Source organism: Scyliorhinus torazame, chromosome 1 (genome assembly GCF_047496885.1).
Source record: "Scyliorhinus torazame isolate Kashiwa2021f chromosome 1, sScyTor2.1, whole genome shotgun sequence".
In the NCBI taxonomy this organism is placed as follows: Eukaryota; Metazoa; Chordata; class Chondrichthyes; order Carcharhiniformes; family Scyliorhinidae; genus Scyliorhinus; species Scyliorhinus torazame.
In genome coordinates this window covers 237,447,318-237,474,250 of record NC_092707.1, presented here as the reverse complement: position 1 = coordinate 237,474,250, position 26,933 = coordinate 237,447,318, and the positions used below count along the sequence as shown (strand labels likewise).

The following is a 26,933-nucleotide window of genomic DNA, read 5'->3' as shown; positions in this document are numbered from 1 at the left end:
GACGTAGCTCTGGCCGCCACCCTCAACCAAGCGGGCAGACCCGTGGCCTTCTTCTCCCGTACCCTCCATGCTTCAGAAATTCGCCATTCCTCAGTTGAAAAAGAGGCGCAAGCCATAGTAGAAGCTGTGCGACATTGAAGGCATTACCTGGCCGGCAGGAGATTCACTCTCCTCACTGACCAACGGTCGGTGGCATTCATGTTTGATAATGCACAGCGGGGCAAGATAAAGAATGACAAGATCTTACGGTGGAGGATAGAACTCTCCACCTACAACTACAAGATCATGTACCATCCTGGGAAGCTAAACGAGCCTTCCGATGCCCTGTCCCATGGCACGTGTGCCACTGCACAAGTTGACCGCCTCCGAGCCCTCCACGAGGACCTCTGCCACCCGGGGGTCACTCGTTTTTTTCCACTTCATTAAGACCTGCCCTACTCCATCGAGGAGGTCAGGACAGTCACCAGGGACTGCCAAATCTGCGCGGAGTGCAAACCGCGCTTTTACCGGCCAGAGAGGGCGCACCTGATAAAGGCTTCCCGTCCCTTTGAACGCCTCAGCATGGACTTCAAAGGCCCCCTCCCCTCCACTGACCGCAACACGTATTTCCTGAACGTGATTGACGAGTACTCCCGGTTCCCATTCGCCATCCTCTGCCCCGACATGACCGCAAACACCGTCATCAAGGCCCTCCAGGGTATCTTTACACTGTTCGGGTTCCCTGCGTACATACATAGTGATAGGGGGTCCTTCTTTATGAGCGACGAACTGCGTCAATTCTTGCTCAGCAAGGGCATCGCCTCGAGCAGGACGACCAGTTAAAACCCCCGGGGAAACGGGCAGGTAGAAAGGGAGAACGGAACGGGCTGGAAGACCGTTCTACTGGCCCTACGGTCCAGGAATCTCCCAGTCTCCCACTGGCAAGATGTCCTCCCGGAGGCCCTCCACGGCATCCGGTCGCTGCTCTGTACAACTACCAATCAGACACCTCATGAACGTCTCCTTGTCTTCCCCAGGAAGTCCTCCTCCGGGACCTCGCTCCCAACCTGGCTAGCGACACCCGGACCCATCCTGCTTCGGAAGCACGTGCGGGCGCACAAGTCGGGCCCGTTGGTCGAGAGGGTCCACCTGCTGCACGCTAACCCCCAGTATGCCTTCGTGGTGTTCCCTGACGGCGGGCAAGATACAGTCTCCCTCCGGGACCTGGCACCCGCCGGAACCACACGCGCACCCAAACCATTACACCCCCCACCCCCCACAGCACCTCACTGGAGGGTCAGTCCTCCCGCCACTCCTACCTAGGCCATCCCACCCACCGACGCCCCCTACAGGCGCCCCCCTCTCGGCCCAACCGTTGGCCCCACCAGCGCCGTCTAGGAGTGACGAAGCTTCCATGGAGACCGACGCCACGCTCCCGGAGTCGCAGACGGCCGGAACCCCACCAGAAACACCACCAAAGCCCAGACGATCCAGGAGGATGACCAGGCCACCCAACCGACTGATTGTTTCACTGTAACTATAACCGTAAACGTACACTGAATGTATATATCTTCCACGCTTGTAAAATATTCTCGACAACTCTGTAAAGAGGTATCACGGTACCTCCATATCTGATCATACCATGTAGATGCAATTGTAACCACTGGCCACCACCCCCGTTGGACTCTTTTTTTAACAGGGGGTGAATGTGACATTATCAGGTATTACAGTACCCAAGCGGCCGAAGACCATTGGTTAAACCTAGGAGTTTACCATTGGCTGTTGGTATGTAGCTCCGCCTTGACGGGCGGGGTATAAGAACCGGCGCCGTGCCAGCAGCCCTCACTTTCTGTACTGAAGCTGCTGGGGAACAGCTCTAGTCAATTAAAGCCTTCAGTTATGTTACAACCTTGTCTTTGAGTGTAATTGATCATGCATCAGGAACTTAAGGTGAAGGAACCTTTAGGTGGCAGTGACAACAATATGGTAGAATTTACCCTGCAGTTTGAGAGGGAGAAGCTGCAATCAGATGTAATTGAATAAAGGTAACTACAAAGACATGAGGGAGGAGCTGGCCAGAGTTGATTGGAAGGGGAGCCTAGCAGGTAAGACAGTGGAACAGCAATGGCAGGAGTTTTTGGGGGTTATTCGAGAAGCACAACAAAAATTCATCCCAATGAGGAGGAAACATGCAAAGGGGAGGACAAGGAATCCATGGCTGACAAAGCAAGTGAAGAACAGCATGAAAGCAAGGAAAAAGCAGACACAATGGCGAGGATTAGTGGGAAGCCAGAGGATTGAGAAGCCAAAGAAAACAGAGGACAACTAAAAAAGCAATAAGGGGGGAGAAGATGAATTTTAAATTACTAGTGTAAGCTAGCTAGTAATTTAAAAGAAGCTTGCAAGACTTTTTTTGATCTATAAAAGGTAAGAGAGAGGCAAAAATGGACAGCAGATCACTGGAAAGTGAAACTGGAGAAGTAATAATAGGGAACAAAGAAATGGCAGAGGAACTGAATAGTTACTTTGCACCAGTCTTCACAGTGGAAGACACCAGTGGCATACCAGAACTTCAGGGGAATCAGGGGCCAGATGTGAGTGGAGTGGCCATCACTGAGGAGAAGGCTCTGGAGAAACTGAAGGATCTGAAGGCTGATAAATCACCTGGACAAGATGGACTACACCCCAGGGTTCTGAAGGAGATAGCTGAGGAGATTGTGGAGGCATTGGTGGTGATCTTTCAGGAATCACTGGATGCAGGGAGGGTCCCAGAGGATTGGATAATGGCTATTGTAACACTAATTAAGAACGGAGGGAGGCAGAAGAAAGGAAATTATAGGCCGGTTAGCCTGACTTTGGTTGTTGGTAAGATTTTAGGTCCATTATTAAAGATGAGATTGCAGAGCACTCGGAAGTGCATAGTAAAATAGGACAGAGTCAACACGGCTTCGTCAAGGGGAGGTCATGTCTGACAAATCTGATAGAATTTTTTGAAGAGGTAACGCGGAAGTTAGACAAAGGAGAACCAGTGAACATGATTTATTTGGATTTCCAGAAGGCCTTTGACAATATGCCATATAGGAGGCTGTTAAATAAGATAAGAGCCCATGGTGTTAGGGACAAGGTACTGGCATGGATAGAGGATTGGCTGACTGGCAGAAGGCAGAGAGTGGGGATAAAGGGGTCCTTATCAGGATGGCAGCCGGTGACTAGTGGTGTTCTGTAGGGGTCAGTGTTAGGACCACAACTATTAGACCATAAGACATAGGAACAGAATTATGCCACTAGGCCCATCGAGACTGCTCCGTCATTAATCATGGCTGATAATTTTCTCATCCCCATTCTCCTGCCTTCTCCCCATAACCCCTGATCCCCTTATTAATCAAGAACCTATAGACAGAGTGGATAGTCAGAGGCTTTTTCCGAGGGTAGAGGGGTCAATTACTAGGGGGCATAGGTTTACGGTGCGAGGGGCAAGGTATAGAGGAGATGTACGAGGCAGGTTTTTTTACACAGAGGGTAGTGGGTGCCTGGAACTCGCTGCCAGAGGATGTGGTGGAAGCTGGGACGATAGTGACATTTAAGGGGCATCTTGACAAATGCATGAATAGGATGGGAATAGAACATAGAACAGTACAGCACAGAACAGGCCCCTCGGCCCTCAATGTTGTGCCGAGCATTGTCCGAAACCAAGATCAAGCTATCCCACTCCCTGTCATTCTGGTGTGCTCCATGTGCCTATCCAATAACCGCTTGAAATTTCCTAAAGTGTCCGTCTCCACTATCACAGCAGGCAGTCCATTCCACACCCTAACCCTGGGGAGAGTTCACTGAGTGAGGGCTAGACTCTGGGGAGAGGTCACTGAGTGAGGGTCAGACCCTGGGGAAAGGTCACTGAGTGAGGGTCAGACCCTGGGAAGAGGTCACTGAGTGAGGGTCAGTGACTGACCCTGGGGAGTGGTCACTGAGTGAGGGTCAGTCACTGAGTGAGGGTCAGTGACTGACTCTGAGGTGAGTTCACTGAGTGAGGGCCAGACTCTGGGGAGAGGTCACTGAGTGAGGGTCAGATCCTAGGGAGAGGTCACTGAGTGAGGGTCAGTGACTGACCCTGGGGAGAGGACACTGAGTGAGGGTCAGACTCTGGGGAGTGGTCACTGAGTGAGGGTCAGTGACTGACCCCGGGGAGAGTTCACTGAGTGAGGGTCAGTGACTGACCCTGGAGAGTGGTCACTGAGTGAGGGTGAGTGTCTGACCCTGGGGAGTGGTCATTAGTGAGGGTCAGTGTCTGACCCTGGGGAGAGGTCATGGAGTGAGGGTCAGTGACTGATGCTGCGGAGAGGGTCAGACCCTGGGGAGTGGTCACTGAGTGAGGGTCAGTCACTGAGTGAGGGTCAGTGACTGACCCTGGGGAGAGTTCACTGAGTGAGGGCCAGACTCTGCGTAGAGGTCACTGAGTGACGGTCAGACCCTGGGGAGAGGTCACTGAATGAGGGTCAGTGACTGACCCTGGGGAGAGGTCACTGAGAAAAAAAAAGGGCAGCATGGTAGCATTGTGGATAGCACAATTGCTTCACAGCTCCAGGGTCCCAGGTTCGATTCCGGATTGGGTCACTGTCTGTGCGGAGTCTGCACATCCTCCCCGTGTGTGCGTGGGTTTCCTCCGGGTGCTCCGGTTTCCTCCCACAGTCCAAAGATGTGCAGGTTAGGTGGATTGACCATGATAAATTGCCCTTAGTGTCAAAGATTGCCCTTAGTGTTGGGTGGGGTTACTGGGTTATGGGGATGGGGTGGAGGTGTTGACCTGGGGTAGGGTGCTCTTTCCAAGAGCCGGTGCAGACTCGATGAGCCGAATGGCCTCCTTCTGCACTGTAAATTCTATGATAATCTAACCACTCTCTGAGTAAAGACCCTACCGCGGACATCCCTCCTATATCTCCCACCCTGAATCTTATAGTTATGCTCCCTTGTAACAGCTACATCCACCCGAGGAAATAGTCTCTGAACGTCCACTCTATCTATCCCCCTCATTACCTTATACATCTCTATTAAGTCGCCTCTCATCCTCCTCTTCTCCAAAGAGAAAGCCCTAGCTCCCTCAACCTTTCCTCATAAGACCTATCCTGCAATCCAGGCAGCATCCTGGTAAATCTCCTTTGCACCCTTTCCAATGCTTCCACATCCTTCCTACAATGAGGTGACCAGAACTGCACACAATACTCCAAATGTGGTCTCACCAGGGTCATGTATAGTTGCAGCATAACCCCGCGGCTCTTAAACTCAAACCCCCTGTTAATAAACGCTAACACACTATAAACCTTCTTCACGGCTCTATCCACTTGAGTGACAACCTTCAGAGATCTGTGGACATGAACCCCAAGATCTCTCAGTTCCTCCACATTCCTCAGAACCCTGCCGTTGACCCTGTAATCCGCATTCAAATTTTTCCTACCAAAATGAATCACCTCGCACTTATCAGGGTTAAACTCCATCTGCCATTTTTCAGCCCAGCTCTGCATCCTATCAATGTCTCTTTGCAGCCTCCAACAGCCCTCCACCTCATCGACTACTCCACCAATCGTGGTGTCATCAGCAAATTTACGACCCACCCTTCAGCCCTCTCCTCCAAGTCATTGATAAAAATCACAAATACCAGAGGACCCAGCACTGATCCCTGTGGTACTCCGCTGGTAACTGGTCTCCAGTCTGAAAATTTTCTATCCACCACCACTCTCTGCCTTCTATGTGTTAGGCAGTTACTTATCCAATTGGCCAAATTTCCCTCTATCCTACACCTTCTTACTTTCTTCATGAGCCGACCATGGGGAACCTCATCAAACGCCTACTAAAATCCATGTATACGACATCAACTGCTCTACCTTCATCTACACACTTAGTTACTTCCTCAAAGAATTCAATCAAATTTGTGAGGCAAGAACTACCCTTCACGAATCCATGTTGACTATCCCGGATTAAACTGCATCTTTCCAAATGGTCATAAATCCTATCCTTCAGGACCTTTTCCATTATCTTCCCGACCACCGAAGTAAGACTAACTGGCCTATAATTACCAGGGTCATTCCTATTCCCTTTCTTGAACAGAGGAACAACATTCGCCACTCCCCAGTCCTCTGGCACTATCCCCGTGGGCAGCGAGGACCCAAAGGTCAAAGCCAAAGGCTCTGCAATCTCATCCCCTGCCTCCCAAAGAATCCTTGGGTATATCCCATCTGGCCCAGGGGACTTGTTGACCCTCAGGTTTTTCAAAATTGCTAATACATCCTTCCTCAGAACATCGGACTTGTTGACCCTCAGGTTTTTCAAAATTGCTAATACATCCTTCCTCAGAACATCTACTTCCTGCAGCCTACCCGCCTGAATCACACCCTCATCCTCAAAAACATGGCCCCTCTCCTTTGTGAACACTGAAGAAAAGTATTCATTCAACGCCTCTCCTATCTCTTCTGACTCCATGCAAAAGTTCCCAGTACTGTCCTTCACCGGCCCTACCCTCATCCTGGTCATTCTTTTATTTCTCACATAAGAGTAAAAAGCCTTGGGGTTTTCCTTGATCCGACCCGCCAAGGACTTCTCATGCCCCCTCCTAGCTCTCCTCAGCCCTTTTTTCAGCTCATTCCTTGCTACCTTGTAACCCTCAAGCGGCCCTACTGAACCTTGTTTTCTCATCCTTACATATGCTTCGTTTTTCCTCTTGACAAGACATTCAACTTCTTTTGTGAACCATGGTTCCCTCACACGGCCATTTCCCCCCAGCCTGACAGGGACATGCCTATCAAGGACACGCAGTATTTGTTCCTTGAACAAGCTCCACTTTTCATTTGTGCCTTTCCCTGACAGTTTCTGTTCCCATCTTATGCTCCCTAATTCTTGCCTAATCGCATCATAATTACCCCTCCCCCAAGTATAAACCTTGCCCTGCCGTATGGCCCTATCCCTCTCCATTGCAATAGTGAAAGACACCGAATTGTGGTCACTATCTCCAAAGTGCTCTCCCACAAACAAATCTAACACTTGGCCCGGTTCATTACCCAGTACCAAATCCAATGTGCCCCACCCCTCTTGTCGGCCTATCCACATATTGTGTCAGGAAACCCTCCTGCACACACTGTACAAAAACTGCCCCATCCGAACTGTTCGACCTATAGAGACTCCAATCAATATTTGGAAAGTTTGGAATAGAGGGGTACGAACTCAGGAAGTGTAGAAGGTTTTAGTTTAGATGGGCAGCATGGTCGGCACAGGCTTGGAGGGCCGAAGGGCCTGTTCCTGTGTTGTATTTTTCTTTGTTCTTTGTCTTAAAGACACTCCATGATTTGGCCTCCACAGCCTTCTGCAACAAAGATTTCCACAGATTCACCACCCTCTGGGTGAAGAAATCCCACCTCATCTCTGTTTTAATGGAGCGTCCCTTTAGTCTGGGATTGTGTCCTCTGGTTCTAGTTTTTCCTACAAGTGGAAACATCCTCTCCACTTCCACTCTATCCAGCGTATCAGCCATGATTGAATGATGGGGCAGACCCAAAGGGTCGAATGGCCTAATTCTGCTCCTATATCATATGGTCTTATGGACCAGGCCCAACAAGATGCCTGGGCAGCAGGATTCTCCACCGTCAACGGAATGCCCCAGGTCCAGGGGATAATAGACACCACACATGTTGCTTTGCATTCATCTTGCCATCTGGGAAGTCGTCGATATCAACAGGAAGAGGTTCCACTCCTGGAACGTTCAGCTCGTGTGTGAACACCACCTCAAGATAATTGCCACATGTGTGCATGTTTCCCAGGGAGTGTGCACGGCAGCTACACGCTGGAGCAGTCAGACATCCCTGGCCTCTTCGAGGAGCACCCCAGGATGGCAGGTTGACTCTTGGGGATAAGGGGTACTTGCTAAGGACCTGGCTAATGACGCCAGTAAAGAGGCCGGTGACCGATGAGGAGTCCCGATACAACTAGCCCCTCATGGTCACCTGGGCTGTCATTGAGCGGTGCATTAGATTCCTCAAGATGCAGTTCCAATGTCCCGACTGCTCTAGGCGCAGTACATCGCCCAGAGGGTCACCCTCTTTGTGGTGGTCTGCTGTGTCCTCCACAGCAGCGGAACGACGTGCTGGAGGTGAAGGGGGAAGAACATGTGGCCACCTCCGAGGAGCAGGTCGAGGGCAAGGAGCACCAGACCCTTCGGGGGGGAAGCTCGGGAAGGACAGGCCCCAGCAGCAAGGGTCCGGCAAGCCCAGAAGGCCAGTGGGTCTTCATCCTCACCTGCTGCACATAGGACATGCCTCAACCCTCATTCCCCCCCCTCCCCACCGACCCAACCCCTTCCCCTGTCGCTCAGCCTTCCCCCTCCCGTCCCCTACCCATTCCCCATCCCCTTTTAACCCCCCCCACCCGCCTCTTCCCACCTTGTCCCACCATCACAGGGTCTGTGTAATTGCACTCCAGGGCGGTGTGAATGTCGCTCACAGGGGTGGGTGGCTGGGGGTGCAGCATGGAAGAGGCATCCAGGACTTCCATGTCCAAGGAGCTGGGCATAGGATTGAGGTCAACGTTTTGGAATGTTATACACATGTGTCCTCAACTGCCCCAATTCCTCGATCATGCCGCCCCACACTCCCGACTCCCCCCCCCCCCATCCCTTCCCCCCAACACCCCTCACCACCTTACCCACTTCCCCCGTGCCCTCTCAGGGATTCTCGCCCAATGGCCCCCAGAGGATGCTCGCCAGGGGCATTGAAGACCATGGGACGCAGTAAGCAGCAGGCTGCATCCACCTATGTTGTCCATCCTGGGACACACCTAGGAGCAGTGGGAGATGAACACCCGAGCAGATCTTTTTGGAATGCTTCCATTGGAGTGGATGGGATAACCACCTCAACAATTCTGTCTGGTAGCTCTGCATTTAAATAATCACAATACATACCTTTTCTCTGTATCTGCTAACAAAGTGGATTCTGTAGGTTGTTGTCAAAATGGCATGAACACTAGTCTCTGAATATGGCAATTTAACCTCATTTTGATCCAGCCTTGCAAGGTGGTCCATATATTTTGGGTGATGCTTTCAGAGTTCTGTTAATCCTGATGCATTCAGCCTATATAGACCTTCATTTCTAATTTTGACAGGAGCTTTAATAGAGTTCACAATCATGAGGAGTCTAGACAGAGAAGATAGGAAGAAACTGTTTTCATTGGTATGAGGGTTGAAAACTAGAGGAAAGTAGCATGAGACGATAGGAAAAAAGAACCAGAGGCAATATGAGGAAAAACCTTTCTACATAGCCAAGAATTAGGACCTGGAATACCCTGACTGATAATAAGGCAGACTCAATCATGGCTTTCAATAGGAAATTAGAAAATCATCGATAGAAGTATCAAGAACTCTTACAGAAGGCTGGCACAGACATGGTTAGCCGATGGTGTCCTTCTGTGCTGATATCGTTCTGTGATTCAATTGCTAGGCAAATCTTTACGGGTTCAGACACACTTGAATCAAGAAACAATGGTCGGGATTCTCCGATCCAGCGCCGGGTCGGAAAATCGCCGGGGGGGGGGGGGGGGGGGGGGCGGGGGGGGGACGTGAGAATCACGTCACACAGCTCCGAGGCCAAGCCGCCGATTCTCTGGCGACCGGAAAATGTGCAGCAATTACGCTCGCTGGTCGCAGCCGCGCCGGTCGGAGGCCGTTGAAAGATCCCCCGCCCCGGCGATTCTCCATGCTTCGATGGGTCGAGTGCCCTCCGAGTTCCGCCGGCGTGGGATACGTATGGTCCTACCCGGCGGGACCTCGGAGTTCTGGCTGCGGGGGCCGTCCTGGTGGGGGGGGGCGGGGAGATACGACTCCGGGGGGTTGCCTCCATGGTGGCCAGGCCCGCGAACGGGGCCCTACTGATCGGCATGCAGGCTACTTCCGGGGGGGGGGCTATGTTCCTCCGCGCTGGGCCCCTGTAGGGCTCTGCCATATTGCCCGGGGGCCGGCGCGGAGGCGACAACCCATGCACATGCACGGACCCGTGCCGGCCGTGGTGTGCATGCACGGACCCGTGCCGGCCGTGGTGTGCATGCACGGACCCGTGCTGGCCGTGGTGTGCATGCATGGACCCGTGCCGGCTGTGGTGTACATGCACGGACCCGTGCTGGCCGTGGTGTGCATGCATGGACCCGTGCCGGCTGTGGTGTACATGCACGGACCCGTGCCGGCCGTGGTGTGCATGCACGGACCCGTGCCGGCCGTGGTGTGCATGCACGGACCCGTGCCGGCCGTGGTGTGCATGCACGGACCCGTGCCGGCCGTGGTGTGCATGCACCGACCCGTGCCGGCCGTGGTGTGCATGCACGGACCCGTGCCGGCCGTGGTGTGCATGCATGGACCCGTGCCGGCCGTGGTGTGCATGCACCGACCCGTGCCGGCCGTGGTGTGCATGCACCGACCCGTGCCGGCCGTGGTGTGCATGCACGGACCCGTGCCGGCCGTGGTGTGCATGCACGGACCCGTGCCGGCAGTGGTGTGCATGCATGGACCCGTGCCGGCCGTGGCGCGCCGGCTTTCGAGCGCCGGAGCAGCGGACAGCACTCCGGCGCCGTACTAGCTCCCTAGGAAGGGGTGAATGCCTGGGCCTGGAGGTCCGTTGACGCCGGAGTCGCTCGCGTCGGTTTTGACACCGGCGTCAACACTTGGCCAGGATTTCGGAGAATCCTGGCCCAGAGCTCTGCATGCTGTTGAAACATTTTGAATTTGGATAGTGTGGTGGTATGAATTAGGGGTAATACGGTACACCACGTGTCGACAGGCTATTGGTGGAGGGATGCCTGGTCCTGATAGGATCTGCCACCTACTGGACTCCACCCAGAAATGCCGGTATAAGAACCCAGTTTTTCCCTCCATTTCCCTCAGCAGCTGCATTCTGTAACCACGCTGCTGGGGATAAAGTTCTGCTTGATAAAGCCTTCAATTGACATTACCTCAACCTGCCTCGCGTCATATTGACGGTGCTACAGATAGTAAGCCAGTTGCATCCCAATTCAAACTGGGGAATTTTGCAGACATTCTGACAATATCACTTTGACCTCCCTTCTTCAGTAGATGAGTGTCACTTTAGCTGATTTCTCATTTTTTCCAAAGCTTGTAGCAGGAAAGCACCAGAGTAATGGCATCGCACCCTGAGGGCCTTCTATTTATCATAGATTATCATAGAATTTACAGTGCAGAAGGAGGCCGTTCGGCCCATCGAGTCTGCACCGGCTCTTGGAAAGAGCACCCCACCCAAGGTCAACACCTCCCCCCCATCCCCATAACCCAGTAACCCCACCCAACACTAAGGACAATTTTGGACACTAAGGGCAATTTAGCATGGCCAATCCACCTAACCCGCACATCTTTGGCCTGTGGGAGAAAACCGGAGCACCCGGAGGAAACCCACGCACACACGGGGAGGATGTGCAGACTCCACACAGTCAGTGACCCAAGCCGGAATCGAACCTGGGATCCTGGAGCTGTGAAGCAATTGTGCTTTTCCACAATGCTACCGTGCTGCATTACTTGAGCATTCGCTCAGTGCTGTGTCGTCAAACCTTTCTTTCCAGTCGTGCTGCAGTGTTTTCAACATGCTCCGACGCTGGGACTTTGTTGCAGACTGACAAAAATATCTCAGGGCTTCTCATGCCATGCAACATGATAGAAGACCTTTCGCCATGTTGTACCTGTACTTAATCTTGCTGGCACCTGTCTTTTTTTAAAGTCCTTTTATTGGATCTGCATTTATAATATAGTAACATTGCGAGGAACATCACACAGTAATAACAAGATATTTACAGAGTGGGTATATGAGGCAGAAAGAAATGAAAAAATTAGGAATACAGACATACATATACAAAGGTAAGGTGTGCACAAATGAAAGGGCCCTCACTTTGGGCCCTCAGTGATTAGTTGCCACAACCATGCCGTATTAACTTTATACATGTTGTTTCCTGGTATTAAAATATACCAGGGATGTGGCGGCACGGTGGTGATTAGTAATGGAACTCTGGCACTGAGGACTCGAGTTTGAATCCCGGCTCTGGGTCATTGTCCGTGTGGAGTTTGCACATTCTCCCCGTGCTTGCGTGGGTTTCGCCCCCACAACCCAAAGATGTGCAGGTTAGGTGGATTGGCCACGCTAAATTGCCCCTTAATTGGAAAAAAAGATTATTGGGTCCTCTAAATTTATATATTTTTTAAATATACCAGGGATGTGTTTGGTGCTGCCTGGGCGCACCTTGTTGCTGGTGTTGTAATCACACCCACATCTTTCCTTACCCTTCGCCGCCCTGCTCCCCTGCCTTTCCTGCCCTGTATCCTGGTTGGTGTCCTTCCCCCTTTCTCCTGCCCCTTCCTACCCTACTCCCCTCTATTCTTTCTCCGGTGTCCGTTTTTATCAAGGCTTTCCCCTCCCCCCACCCCGCTGCTGCCTGTCTTACACATGCTGATCACCATGTCATGTTATTATAATTATACATTTAATACCTTAGGCACTGTCCAAGACACAAGGCACCAATCACAAATTTTGCATTCATTTGTTAAGACTAGACACATGAAAACAGTTCTACATAGGTATAAAGCTTGGAAAACAGAGCTGTGTGTGTATTCTGTTCAAAGCAAAAGTGAAAGCAATTTTGGATCACATGACTCATTTTCCTTCTAGTGATGCCATGCTGATATCCCTTGAAGACATACTGCAGAATTTCATAGAATTTACAGTGCAGAAGGAGGCCATTTGGCCCATCGAGTCTGCACCGGCTCTTGGAAAGAGCACCCCACCCAAGGTCAACACCTCCACCCTATCCCCATAACACAATACTAAGGGCAATTTAGGACACTAAGGGCAATTTTGGATGCTAAGGGCAATTTATCATGGCCAATCCACCTAACCTGCACATCTTTGGACTGTGGGAGGAAACCGGAGCACCCGGAGGAAACCCACGCACACACGGGGAGGATGTGCAGACTCCGCACAGACAGTGACCCAAGCCAGAATCGAACCTGGGACCCTGGAGCTGTGAAGCAATTGTGCTATCCACAATGCTACCGTGCTGCCCTTGTTATATCAGCACATGGAAGTTATATCAGCACTGAATACTGCTAGACACAAATCTTATCTCAATCTCTGAAACGGTCCTACTTCCTTGCATTTTGCACACAGCCCTGTAATTTCTTCTACCTTAAGGAGATTCATTCCTTTTAAGGTTACTTTCAGGCTGTGCATTCCAGATAGTCAGAAATGAAATGAAATGAAAATGAAAATCGCTTATTGTCACAAGTAAGCTTCAAATGAAGTTACTGTGAAAAGCCCCTAGTCGCCACATTCCGGCGCCTGTTCAGGGAGGCTGATACAGGAATTGAACCGTGCTGCTGGCCTGCCTTGGTCTGCTTTCAAAGCCAGCGATTTAGCCCTGTACTAAACCAGCCCCTCAGTGAGTAAACCAGAACTCAGTGAGTAAAGAAATTCTTCATTTCTACCCTTCCATCTCCAGTTCACCCACCCTGGCCTTTTTGTGAATTGTTTTAAATATGTCCTCGAGTTACTGAGGCATCTGACAGTGGGAGCCATTTGTCCCCATTTTCTCCAACAGAAGTCCTTGTAATTAAAAAATATATATATTGCTTTGATATCTCAGCATTGCATTTATTAACTTTGGTGATTACAAAGAAATTTGGGGAACTGAAATGAGTTGTGAAGCTTCAATCGTGAGCATACCATACAAAGGGAACAAGCACAATGGTCAAATGTTTTTTCCTCATTCATTGCTCTTATGTTCTTAATATTAGTCGTTTATTCTTTTTTCTAATTAATGTACATCAGATTCTTTGAAAGAGTAGATTATTTTTCCCAGTGAGTCTCCCAAGATTAAATATTTACAGAAATAAAATCTTACCAGTTAAACATCAAGATAAGGGTGTGTTTCCTTATCTGAGGTGTCCGTACTAAGTCTACAAAAGAAGGGCGGTCCAAGTCCTCACTGCACTCTTCAACTATCTAAAGCAAGAAGAAAAAAATCATACCTCAATTCATAAATGTTCCATTATATAAAGCCCCAACCAATATAAAACAATGTGCCTGGTGTTCAACTGACTATTGCCAAACTGCAATACTGACCATCAGTTATAACCCAAGAGGTTGGTCAACATAAACTCATATTCCAAAAAGAGTTGAAGTTATCCCCAAAGAAGAATCAAGCAAATATAATTGTTCATTTAACTTTAATATTTACAAAATCAATCAGTCTGACAAGTGTTCTGAACATGTTCTGTTTCACTCTGAAGAAATGAAGAGCATATAGAGGAAATTTACGAGGATTTGCCAACTATCGCGAATTTTAGTTATGAGGAACGATTGAAATGTTTTTGAAGTTGTTTTCTTTGGAACAGAAAAGGGCAGGTGAAGATTTAATTGGGATGGATAAAATGATGAGGGGTTTAGATAGAAAATATAGGAAGGACATCTCTCCCTTAGAAGAGATCAATAACCACAAGCCACAGATATAAAGTCATTGGCAGAAGGCTAAGAGGAGAGTTGAGGAGGATTCTTTTCACCTAGAGGGCATTGACATTCATGACCTGAAAGAGTGGTAGAGGCAGAATCGCATTTAAAATTACTCGGAAATGCACTTAGAACCATTGAATTCCTACAGTGCAGAAGGAGGCCATTCGGAACATCGAGTCTGCACTGGCCCTCTGAAAGAACACCCTACCCAGGCCCACTCCCCGCATAACACCATCTAAACTGCCCATCTTTGGACTATGGAAGGAAACCAGAACGCCCAGAGGAAATCCACGTATACAGGGGGAGAGCGTACAAACTCCAAACAAACAATTACAGGAATAGGCCGGAATTGAACCCGGGTCGTTGGCACTGTGAGACATCAGTGTTAGCCATAGTGTTAACGTGCCATGGTGGCACAGTGGTTGAAGTAACATACCCAACAAGGCAATAGACCAAGTGCTGGAAAGAGGGATTGGGTTGGATATTCAGCCGGGACAGACATAATGGGCCGAATGGCCTCCTTCTGTGCCATAAATGTTCTATGTTTACCTGATGACTGATGATGTTTCTCTATAATAGTCTACAGCTTCAGTAGCTTCTAATTCCAACTGTCTATGGAATTTTCCATCTGAAAATAATTACTCCTTTGAAAGAAAACAGAAGAAATGTACTAAACAGAGGTCTTGTTGTGCAGTGGGTAGAGTCCCTGCATCTAAACCAGAAGCTTTGGGTTCTAATCCCATCCCAGGACTTGATGGCAAGGAAGGTGCATGCATAACGCAGCCAAGCACGTTGTGTGTCAACCTGCAAATCCTTCCAAACATGCCAATGGCTGTCGGTAAGTGCAGGAGAGACTCCTAGTCAGCCATGTTTGATGCAGAGTGGCACCCTTCAAGCTATGCAAGCCCCTGGCAACAGACTAGCGACCTGTTCCAGGAATTACTCGTGGAAACAGACAAAAGTCTGCCTTGGTGCACCTCCACTTGCGGGAAGAGAATTGGAATTGGAATGTAATAAGTTGGACAATAATATTATGTACATAATTAAAGCTTTCAAGATACACTATGAAACAGCTGAGCAAATGTGTGGTGACATGAGACCTCAAAGAAGGTAGTCAAATGCATTGCTTAAAAGGAATTACTTTATATAAATAAGTAATTAAGTTCAAGAATAACAGTAACTCAGCAAAACAGTAGTAACAGTATGAAAGCAGACAGTCCACGATGAGGGTGTGGAACCACCTGAGGAGACCTTTAGGAGGTTGAGGGGAGATCTAATAGAAACTTACAAGATAATGAATGGCTTAGATAGGGTGGATGTAGGGAAGTTGTTTCCATTAGCAGGGGAGACTAGGTCCCGGGGGCACAGCCTTAGTTTAAAAGGGAGTCACTTTCGAACAGAGGTGAGGAGAAATTTCTCTCAGCCAGAGAGTGGTGGGTCTGTGGAATTCATTGCCACAGAGGGCGGTGGAGGCCGGGACGTTGAGTGTCTTTAAGACAGAAGTTGATAAATTCTTGATTTCTCGAGGAATTAAGGGCTATGGAGAGAGAGCGGGTAAATGGAGTTGAAATCAGCCATGATTGAATGGTGGAGTGGACTCGATGGGCCGAATGGCCTTACTTCCGCTCCTATGTCTTATGGTCTTATGTCGGTGTTAACACCGCTGTGTGAGAACCACGGGTACGAGCCGGGGGAGACAGATGGCATGTACAGGAGGTGGAGAGCGGTGGGGCTGGTGAGGGCGAGGGGTTTATTATTGGAGGAGAGGTTTGCAAGTTTGGAAGAGCTGCAGGAGAGGGTAGAGCTCCTGCAGGGAAGTGCATTTAGGTATATACAAGTGAGGGACGGAAGGTGTGGAAAGGGCTTCTCAGGCTGCCGAAGTATGCCCTATTGGAATGGTTGCTGCTTTTGGACGTGGAAGGGGCGGGTAGGATTGGGGACATGTACAGTTGGCTGGGGGAGCAGGGGTGAACACAAGTGGCTTGGATCATGGAGAAATGGGAGGAGGAGCTGGGGGGGAGATAGGTTGGGGTCTATGGAGTGAGGCGCTGCGCAGGGTGAATTAGACCTCCTCGTGTGCGAGGATGAGTTTGATATAGTTTAAGGTGGTACACATGACTCAGACGAGGATGAGTGGGTTCTTCCAGGGGGTGGCAGACAAGTGTGAGAAGTGTGGGCGGGGACCAGCAAACCACGCACACATGTTCTGGGGGGGTGAGAAATTGAAGAGATGCTGGGAGGGAGTGTTCGGGACGTTAACAAAGATTGTGGGGGTGGAGACCGGGTCAGACCCTCTGGTGGCGATTTTCGGGGCATCGGAAATGCCAGAGCTGATGGAGGGGAGGAAGGCTGATGTCGTGGCCTTCGCCTTCTTGGTTGCCCGGCGAATAATTTTGTTGGAATGACGGTCAACAACAGCGCCGGGGGTGGCTGCCCGTCGAGGGAACCTGTACAACTTCCTCCGGTTGGAGAAGATTAAGTTTGAATTGAGGGGATCAGCGGAGGGCTTTGACACACGATGGGGATTGTTCTCAACCTTGTTTGAGGATTTGTTCGTCATGGGGGGGGGGAGAGAGGTGTGAAAGAGGAGAAAACCGTGACAGACTGTAAAATTGTGAGTTGGGGAGAATGTTCCCCAGATTATTTATGTTTTGTGCTTTTTGATATATTTGGAATAAAACACATTAAAAAAAGAGTATGAAAACTAGCACGGTACCACAGTGGTTAGCACTGTTGCTTCACAGTGCCAGAGACCCGGGTTTGATTCCCAGCGTGGGTTTCTGTCTGTGCAAAGTCTGCATGTTTTCCCCGTGTTTGCTTGGGTTTCCTAAGGGTGCTCCAGTTTTCTCCCACAAGTCCCGAAAGACGTGCTGTTAGGTGAATTGGACATTCTAAATTCTTCGTCAGTGTACCCGAACAGACGCCGGAGTGTGGCGACTGATACACCATCAATAACACACGACGAGTGATGAACGTAACTGAGGCTTTGATACACTATACAGCAAGCCTCCTGCCTCTCCGGCCGAACTGGGTCGGAGGTGGAGATTTGCCACATTTCTACATAAGCCCGAGGGGAGGAGCCACAGGCGGAGCCAGCCTGGACAAGCCCAGGCATGCACAATATAATACAGTACATGTAATGCAATAACGTGGTTTACCACATTGACTATGGGCTTTTCACGTAACTTCACTGTAGTCTTAATGTAAGCCTACTTATGACAATAATAAAGATTATATGTGACCAAAAAATGACCAAAACCCGCACATGCTCAGAACCCTCAACAGATGCCGATAAAACATGACAAAGAAGAAAGGCTTTAAGAACACTCTGCATTCAAAATGACACTCTGTAACACATGTCCCTGCTTAAATTTCAATCCCTCATCGTGACAGGAATACAACAAAAATAATGTCTTGACTATACCAAAGTCTGTCAGGAGCTTAGCGACTGCGTTGCGACTTATACCATACCACTGGTGAATCTTCTAACGGTTGATCTGGTGTCTCAGGTAAAGAGGTAGATTTAGAATGTGAACATGAACTTTCATCTTCCACACGCCCTCCCCCCTCCCCCCACCCCAGTCCCCGGCAGAGTCAACTAGCAAAACTGGACAACCAAAAACAACTTCCTGGTGAATTCTCACAGCAGCATAACCATCTGCCATGTTATCTGTAACAGTTGTTGAGTCTGAAACTTTACAGGACATAACATAAATGAATACAGTCTTGGTGTCTGCAAAGAACCATGTTGCACTCTCATGACCCAAGGTACTGGGCCACTTTGGTTTAAAATTGTTCCTGGTAAACACCCCTGGTAGCGACCAAAGTTCCGAATGTAAAGCTGATGATCTGGTTTGAACTGTCTCTCTTTGGGGTGGCTGTCATATCCCTCCTTCTGCTTCTCTTGTCTTCTGCTCACTTTTGCTCCGAGATCCGGACGAAGCAGATCCAGATGAGACCGTGGCCTTCTACCTAACAACAATTCCGCTGGAGAGAGCCTGGTTGTGAATTGCGGTGTGGTAAGATACTGGAATAAAATTCTTGAGAGCTTCATATTCAAAATATCACTGCCATTCTCTTCACTCGCTCCTTCAGAGTTTGAACAGCTCGCGAAGGCACACCAGGGGCGTCATTCTCCGACCCCCCAGAGGGTCGGAGAATGGCCGTTGGCCGCCGTGAATCCCGCCCCCGCCCCCGCCGAAGTCTCCGAAGGGAGAAAAGTCGGCGGGGCGTTAATGGCGCCGCTGCCGCGGAGAATGTCACGGGTCTGCGCAAGGCAGCCGATTTTCGGCCTGCCGATATTCTCCCTCTCGGATGGGCCGAAGTCCCGTCGACGTGATGACCGTTCACGTCGACGTGAATCAAACCTCCTTTTCATCGGCGTGACCCGGTGCTCCAGGCTCACGCCGACCAGCGAGGAGGTGAGTGACGGCCTGGGGGGTTGGCTCTGGGCAGGAAATGGCGTGGCCGCAGACTGATTGCGTGAGGAGAGGTGTGTCTCGGCTTGTGTGTGTGTGTGTGCGGCGGGGGGGGGGTGGTTAGAGTAGGCTGGGCTCCGGGGAAGTGCCGGGAGGGGGTCCGTGCCGGGGTGGAGGTTGGGGGTTGGGGGGGGGTCCGTGCCGGGGTGGAGGTTGGGGGTTGGGGGGGGTCCGTGCTGGGGTGGAGGTTGGGGGTTGGGGGGGGTCCGTGCTGGGGTGGAGGTGGGGGAGGGGGTCCGTGCTGGGGTGGAGGTTGGGGGTTGGGGGGGGTCCGTGCCGGGGTGGAGGTTGGGGAGGGGGTCCGTGCTGGGGTGGAGGTTGGGGAGGGGGTCTGTGCTGGGGTGGAGGTTGGGGAGGGGGTCCGTGCTGGGGTGGAGGTTGAGGGTTGGGGGGGGTCCGTGCTGGGGTGGAGGTTGGGGGTTGGGGGGGGTCCGTGCCGGGGTGGAGGTTGGGGGTTGGGGGGGGTCCGTGCTGGGGTGGAGGTTGGGGAGGGGGTCCGTGCTGGGGTGGAGGTTGGGGGTTGGGGGGGGTCCGTGCCGGGGTGGAGGTTGGGGGGGGTCCGTGCTGGGGTGGAGGTTGGGGGTTGGGGGGGGTCCGTGCTGGGGTGGAGGTTGGGGAGGGGGTCCGTGCTGGGGTGGAGGTTGGGGGTTGGGGGGGGTCCGTGCCGGGGTGGAGGTTGGGGAGGGGGTCCGTGCTGGGGTGGAGGTTGGGGAGGGGGTCTGTGCTGGGGTGGAATTTGCGGGTTGGGGGGGGTCCGTGCCGGGGTGGAGGTTGGGGAGGGGGTCCGTGCTGGGGTGGAGGTTGGGGGGGGTCCGTGCTGGGGTGGAGGTTGGGGGTTAGGGGGGTCCGTGCCGGGGTGGAGGTTGGGGGTTGGGGGGGGTCCGTGCTGGGGTGGAGGTTGGGGAGGGGGTCCGTGCTGGGGTGGAGGTTGGGCGTTGGGGGGGTCCGTGCTGGGGTGGAGGTTGGGGAGGGGGTCCGTGCTGGGGTGGAGGTTGGGGGGAGTCCGTGCTGGGGTGGAGGTTGGGGGTTGAGGGGGGTCCGTGCCGGGGTGGAGGTTGGGGAGGGGGTCCGTGCTGGGGTGGAGGTTGGGGGTTGGGGGGGGGTCCGTGCCGGGGTGGAGGTTGGGGGTTGGGGGGGGGTCCGTGCTGGGGTGGAGGTTGGGTAGGGGGTCCGTGCTGGGGTGGAGGTTGGGGAGGGCGTCCGTGCTGGGGTGGAGGTTGGGGAGGGGGTCCGTGCTGGGGTGGAGGTTGGGGGTTGGGGGGGTCCGTGCCGGGGTGGAGGTTGGGGGTTGCGGGGGGTCCGTGCTGGGGTGGAGGTTGGGGAGGGGGTCCGTGCTGGGGTGGAGGTTGGGGGTTGGGGGGTGTCCGTGCTGGGGTGGAGGTTGGGGAGGGGGTCCGTGCTGGGGTGGAGGTTGGGGTTGGGGGGGTCCGTGCCGGGGTGGAGGTTGGGGAGGGGGTCCGTGCCGAGGAGGGTGATGGGAGGGCAAATGAGTTGGTCCACCTGGCCAGGTGCCAGCCTCCAACAGTTGGACCCATGCGGTCCATGCCACCTGGCTGGGGGGAGGAGGGGATATGGGCAATGATGACATGTCGTCGTTCCACTCCCCCCCACCAGGCCGTCATGTTTTCAGACCATCCAGCGATGTTGGCCGCTGTGGTGGCAGCCGCTCATGTCTTATGTTGCCCTGGATGAGGAGGAGGAGGAGGAGGAGCGTGCCAGAGAGGCGGCGCAGGCTGCCGCAGAGGGGCAGGCGGCAGCCGCCCAAGCTGGAGGGACACCTGACCGACAGGACGAGGAGGGGGAGGAGGACGTCGCGGCCCCACGGCAACGGAGGCACCCGAGGGCGCCCCGTGTGTACCGGCCCCGGCAGTCATACCAGGACCTTACGGACCGGGAATGCAGGAGGAGACTCCGGATGAGCCGGGAAACCGTGGCACACATCTGCCACCTGCTGGCACACCTGTCACCGCGTGGCACTGGCGGGGGTCACCCTCTCCCCGTGTCCGTCAAGGTTACGGTGGCCCTGAACTTTTATGCAACGGGGTCATTCCAGGTACCGAGTCGGGACCTGTCCGGCATATCGCAGACATCGGTGCACCAGTGCATCCGGGCAGTGACAGATGCCCTTTATGCCATGGCGCACCGCTACATCCGCTTCCCCGTGGACCGGGCCAGCCACGATGCCCGGGCCGTGGGCTTCTCTGCCGTGGCCGGGTTCCCCATGGTCCAGGGCGCGATCGATGGGATGCACGTCGCCGTGCGGCCACCTGCAGATAACAGGGCCGTGTTCACTAATAGGAAGGGGACCTATTCGATGAACGTACAGGTGGTCTGCGACCACCGCATGATGATCCTGCACGTCTGCGCCCGTCACCCAGGCAGTGTACACGACTCATTCGTGTTGTCGCGGTCATCCATCCCCGGCATGTACGAGGGACGCCATCCCCGGCTGAGGGGCTGGTTGCTGGGCGACAGGGGCTACCCATTGCGATCGTGGCTGATGACGCCTATACGGAGGCCACGCAATGAGGCAGAGAACCGCTACAATGATGCCCATGTAGCGACAAGGGGAGTGATCGAGAGGTGCTTTGGCGTGCTGAAGATGCGTTTCAGGTGCCAGGACCTCTCTGGGGGCGCCCTCCAGTATCGGTCAGATAGGGTCGGCCGCATCATTGTGGTGTGCTGCGTCCTGCACAACATAGCCCAGCAGAGGGGCGATGTGCCGCACGCAGAGGAGGGCGGAGTGGAGGAGCAGCAGGAAGAGGCCCAGTCCTCCCCAGATGAGGGGGATGGGGGCAATGGTCAGGGCAGACGGGGTAGACACAGGCGGGTGGCTGTCCACCGTTACCGGCTGGCCCAGCGGGCACGGGACAGACTGATAGCCGCCCGCTTCCACTGACTAGATGGGCGTGGGAAATCGGGTAGTATGGCCACAGACCGCACACCATGGCAACAGCCGACCACCCACACCCCCCACCCATCCACCCACCCAGCACCCCTCACCCCCCCTCCCCAACCCCACCCACCCCACCCGCATGCACACCACCCCCCCCCCCCCCCCATTGCCGATCCACCGGCGGCACAACGGGCCGGGCTCACACAGTTGCGGGTGGACGCGTGTCTATCGCAGGCCATGGAGGATGATGACAACCCGCCTCCGATGAGCTCCTGGCTCTACATCGTTGGACTATGTCTGACCCATGGCCACAGTACCACCATCCACCCGGACCATCCCTGCATGCGGCTGAGACACTGCAGCGCACGGTCCCGTCCTCTGCCCGGGGGATGTTGATGGCGGCCCAGGGGGAAGGGGGCAGACTCACCTGGGGCTGAGGTAAGACCACCCCTCACACACACACTTGCGCTCAACGTACATGACACGCCCGCACACTTTGGACAGAGCACAAAGGCAGCTTCGGTAGGTGTAACATTGACTTTAAATAACCAAAGGAGTTCATGCACGTGCCCTAGCCCCTAAAACTCATCTGTGCCCTGCACCCGTGCCAACATACTCAGTGTCTAATTGTTTGGCCTTACGGGCCCTTTGACTACATCTACGTGGTTCCCCAGACGGTACAGCAGAACTGGAGGTGGACTCCTGTGATTCCTGCCCTCTGACACTGGATCCCTTTGGCGGCCGTTTCCTGGGGCGTCCTGGCCTAGATGGGCCAGGCTGCGGCCCGGGCGACTGGGATGGCGAGCTGCCAGCCTGTCCTGCCCGTTGCCCACCCGATGCACCTGGGACGGAAGGGGGGGAGTCCGAGGTGTGTCGCGTGTACCGGGACCTCCCCTACAGGGGGAGCCAGGACGGACCACACCACCTCCTCCTCCCTCGGGGTGCCCGATGGCCCCAGGCCTCTACATGGGTGGGGGATGCGAACGGACTGGCCATCCGACGCCCCCCCCCGACATCTGGCGCTCCCAGTCCTGGAGGCCCATGCTGGTATCGACAGGGGGTCTGCAGGTTTGCAGCCATGGAGCCCAGGGTGTTGGCCAACCCTGTCTGTGACAGTGCGACGCCGGCTCGCACATGGCCACTGGCGCTGATGCCCTCAGCGATGGCCTGCTGAGACTGGGCCATGGCCTGCAGAGACTGGGCCATGGCCTGCTGAGACTGGGCCATGGCCTGCAGAGACTGGGCTATGGCGTTGAGCGCCTCTGCCATCTGGCGCTGGCACTGGCTCATGGCCTCCTGTGAGAGGGCAGCCATTTCCTGGGCCACAGACGCCGCCTGCACGGAAGGCCCCAGGCCTCGCAAACCGTTCCCCATGTCTGACACCGCCGCAACCATTGCCTCCACCGCGGACGCCACCCGTGCGGTGTCAGCCTGGGTGGCACGCAATGACCGGGACCACTCCCAGCTCCTGGACGCGGGTGGACTCCTCCACCTGCGACCGCAGCCGCCGCAAGCCGCCCGTCCCCCTCTTCGCTCGTCTCCGGGTCGGTGGTTGCATCGGATCTATGTGTGGGTGGGGTAACTGCAGGAACCTGGGATCCATCTAGGCGGCAGATGTTCGCTTGCCCTGGGCTGCCCTCCGACCGCCCGGTCCCTCTGCTGCTCCTACGTCCACCTGCTGTACCGGGACGGCTGTGTTGTGCGCACCAGTGAGTGTACCAGACGCCTCATCACTAAAGTGCCCAACCGTGGTGAGTGTTTCTGCGATGGTGGAGGGTGTTGGTGACAGCAGTGGCGTTGTGTCGTGCTCTTCGTCCCACTCTGACTCCATGGGCACTTTGGGGTGGGGGTTCGTCTCCACCCATCCACTCTGACTCACTGTCCGGTATTTCGTCTTCCCGGGTAGGGGTGTCCTGGGTAGTGCTGTCCTGGGTAGGGGTGTCCTGGGTAGTGCTGTCCCGGGTAGGGGTGTCCTGGGGTAGTGGTGTCCCGGGTAGGGGTGTCCTGGGTAGGGGGTGTCCTGGGCAGTGGTGTCCTGGGTAGTGGTGTCCTGGGTAGTGGTGTCCTGGCTCGGATGTGACGGGGCCTGTGGCTGCCCCCCTCATCGCTGGGTGGTCGCTCCCGCACGTGACGGGGGGTGTCGTCTCCCTGTTGCTCCAGGTCTCTCCGTCTCCCGTGGTGTGCGAGGGGGGCATCCTGCGGGGCGTCGCATGCTGGAGGGTCCGGGGTCTCTCCGTCTCCCGTGGTCTCCGAGGGGCATCCTGCGGGCGTCGCATGCTGGAGGGTCCGGGTCAATCCGTCTCCCGTGGCGTGCGAGGGGCATCCTGCGGGCGTTGCATGCTGGAGGGTCCGGTCTCTCCGTCTCCTGTGGTCTCCGAGGGGCATCCTGCGGGCGGTGTGCTTCTGCGGGGATGGGTGCCTGGACGTTTGGTCCTGCGATACACAATGAAGCATGCATGGTTAGACATCAGGCAGTGATCAGGTGATACGGGGGAGGGGGATATAGGGGAGGGGGGATATGGGGACGGGCTGTCGGTGGCTCACTTGCTGGTGGGCCCCCGACCTCTGCATCAGCAACCTCCCGGTCCTCAGGTCCGCCAGCCAGTTCCAGGGCCCTTTCCTCGTGTCCGGTCAGTGGCCTCTCATCAGCGGGCCTCCTCCAGTCCTCACATGCTCCCTATTGTTGTGTGCGCGCTTCTCCTGTGGGGGGGGGGGGGGGGGGGGGGGGGGGCGGGGTGGTGGCAGGGGTAAAAGGCAACAGTGTTAGGCAGGTATATGAATGCACGCCATCGGTTGCGTGTGCATTGCAGAGGTTAAGGTTAGGGCTGGATTCACTTGGGGATATGGGGGATATGGGGGACATGGGGGAGGGGGGGATATGGGGGAGGGGGGATATGGGGGAGGGGGGGATATGGGGGAGGGGGATATGGGGAGGGGGGATATGGGGAGGGGGGATATGGCGGAGGGGGGGGTATGGGGAGGGGGGGGATATGGGGGAGGCTCACCCTGCCTGCGCTGACGAGGTCGTTCACCTTCTTGTGGCACTGGTGCCTGTCCGTGGTGTCAGGGGCCACAGCGGTGACGGCCTCTGCCACTTCCCTCCACAGACGCCGGCTGTGGCGTGGGGCAACTCTGCGGCCGGTGCCCGGGATACAGGGCGTCCCTCCTCTGCTCCACCGCGTCCAGGAGCGCCTCCACATCGCGTGACTCAAACCTCGGGGCTGAGCGACGGCCAGCCATCCAGTCGGGTGTTGCGTTCGGGTGTTCCGGTCGGGTGGGGGGGAGCTGCGCGGCCTTATGAGCCGTCATGCCGTGCAGCGTGAACCACTGCGCAAGCGCGGATCCCGTTACGTCGCTGCTAACCCATTTCGGGCCGGGAGACTATCGTCCCATTTTTATGACGTGACGCAAGTGGGATTTGCGCCGTTTTTTTGCGCCGATCGGCGGACTTTCCGCCAATAACGGAGAATTTCGCCCATGGTGTATACTACTCCTTGAAAACATTCTTGAAACAATTTACTGTAAATGTAGTGCCATTGTCCAAAACACATGAATCTGGTACACCATGCGTTGCGAAAATTTGATGTAGCTTCTCAATTATCACAGAATCTCACGATATATTCTTCCAACTATTTAGATTGTGTATTAACAACAACCAAATCATGTGGTTCATGACAGATCTCGCAAAGTCCACGTACAGTCTGGACCACTGCCTATCAGGCCACTCCCAAGGACGAAGTGGTGCTGGTGACTCCATCTTCTGGTTTAGCTGACATGAACGGGATTTCACCTTGTTCTCCAAGTCCTGATCCACATTAGGCCACCAAACATACGATCTGGATGGACATTTCATTCTAGAAACACCTGAATGAGCCTCATGAATTTCATCTTTGACTTTCAAATGACCAGGGGGCAGAACAACCACTCTTGACCCCCAGAGAATGCAGCCAATCTGCACAGTTAACTCATTCCTCCATTTCACATGAGATTTTCATAGAATCATAGAATTTACAGTGCTGAAGGAGGCCATTTGGCCCATCGGGTCCGCACCGGCCCTTGGAAAGAGCACCCTACCCAAGGTCACATCTCCATCCTATCCCTGTAACCCAGTAACCCCACTTAACCTTTTTGGACACTAAGGGCAATTTATCATGGCCAACCTACCTAACCCACACATCTTTGGACTGTGAGCGGAAACGGCACCCGGAGGAAACCCACGCAAACACGGGAGAAGGTACAGACTCCGCACAGACAGTGACTGAAACAAGGAATCGAACCTGGGACCTTGGAGCTGTGAAGCAACTCTGCTAACCACTATGCTACCGTGCTGCCCCCATTAACTCATCATCTTCTATGATAGTCTGCCATGTACAGAAATCTTTTAACTTGTGACAGAAAAGAATATCAGTCCGTTCACTGCTTAATCTGCTTTGCGCTTACTGGAGAATGTGCCTGTCTTTTGAGTAACAAAATTGTCTTGGATGGCAAATCCGGTAAAGGGAGACAACTCAATGCATCCGCATTGGCGTTGTCTTCCCCTGCTCTGTACATAATATTGTACTGATAAGCTGACAATGTAAATGCCGAGCGTTGCGTTTTGCTGAAGCCCATGGGAGGAATACATTTCAACTCACTGAAAAGACTCATCAATGACTTGTGGGTCGGTGTAGATGGTGAATGAATAACTATGGAGGTACTGATAGAATCTTTTCACCATTATTGAAACTTACAGAATACTGAGAGGTCTAGATAGAGTGGATGTGGAGAGGATGTATCCACTAGTAGGAGAAACTAGAACCCGAGGGCACAGCCTCAGACTGAAGGGACGATCTTTTAAAGCAGAGATGAGGATGAATTTCTTCAGCCAGGATGGATGGTGAATCTGTGGAACCCTTTGTCGCAGAAGGCTGTGGAAGCCAAACCACTGAGTGTCTTTAAGACAGAGATAGGTAAGTTCTCGATTAATAAGGGGATCAGAGGTTATGGAGAGAAGGCAGGACAATGGGGACGAGAGAAATATCAGCCATTATTGAAAGGCGGAGCAGACTC

The 26,933-nt window shown here is 53.7% G+C and overlaps 1 protein-coding gene across 1 annotated transcript in view; it reads right to left on the bottom strand.

Moving 5' to 3' along the window:
* Positions 1–26,933, bottom strand: part of slc22a2 (solute carrier family 22 member 2) — a 95,254-nt gene that overhangs the window by 60,002 nt on the left and 8,319 nt on the right. Inside the window, exon 6 of the mRNA XM_072503643.1 lies at positions 13,903–14,003. Coding sequence (XP_072359744.1) covers positions 13,903–14,003 — 101 coding nt within the window. The remainder of the gene's footprint in view (positions 1–13,902; positions 14,004–26,933) is intronic.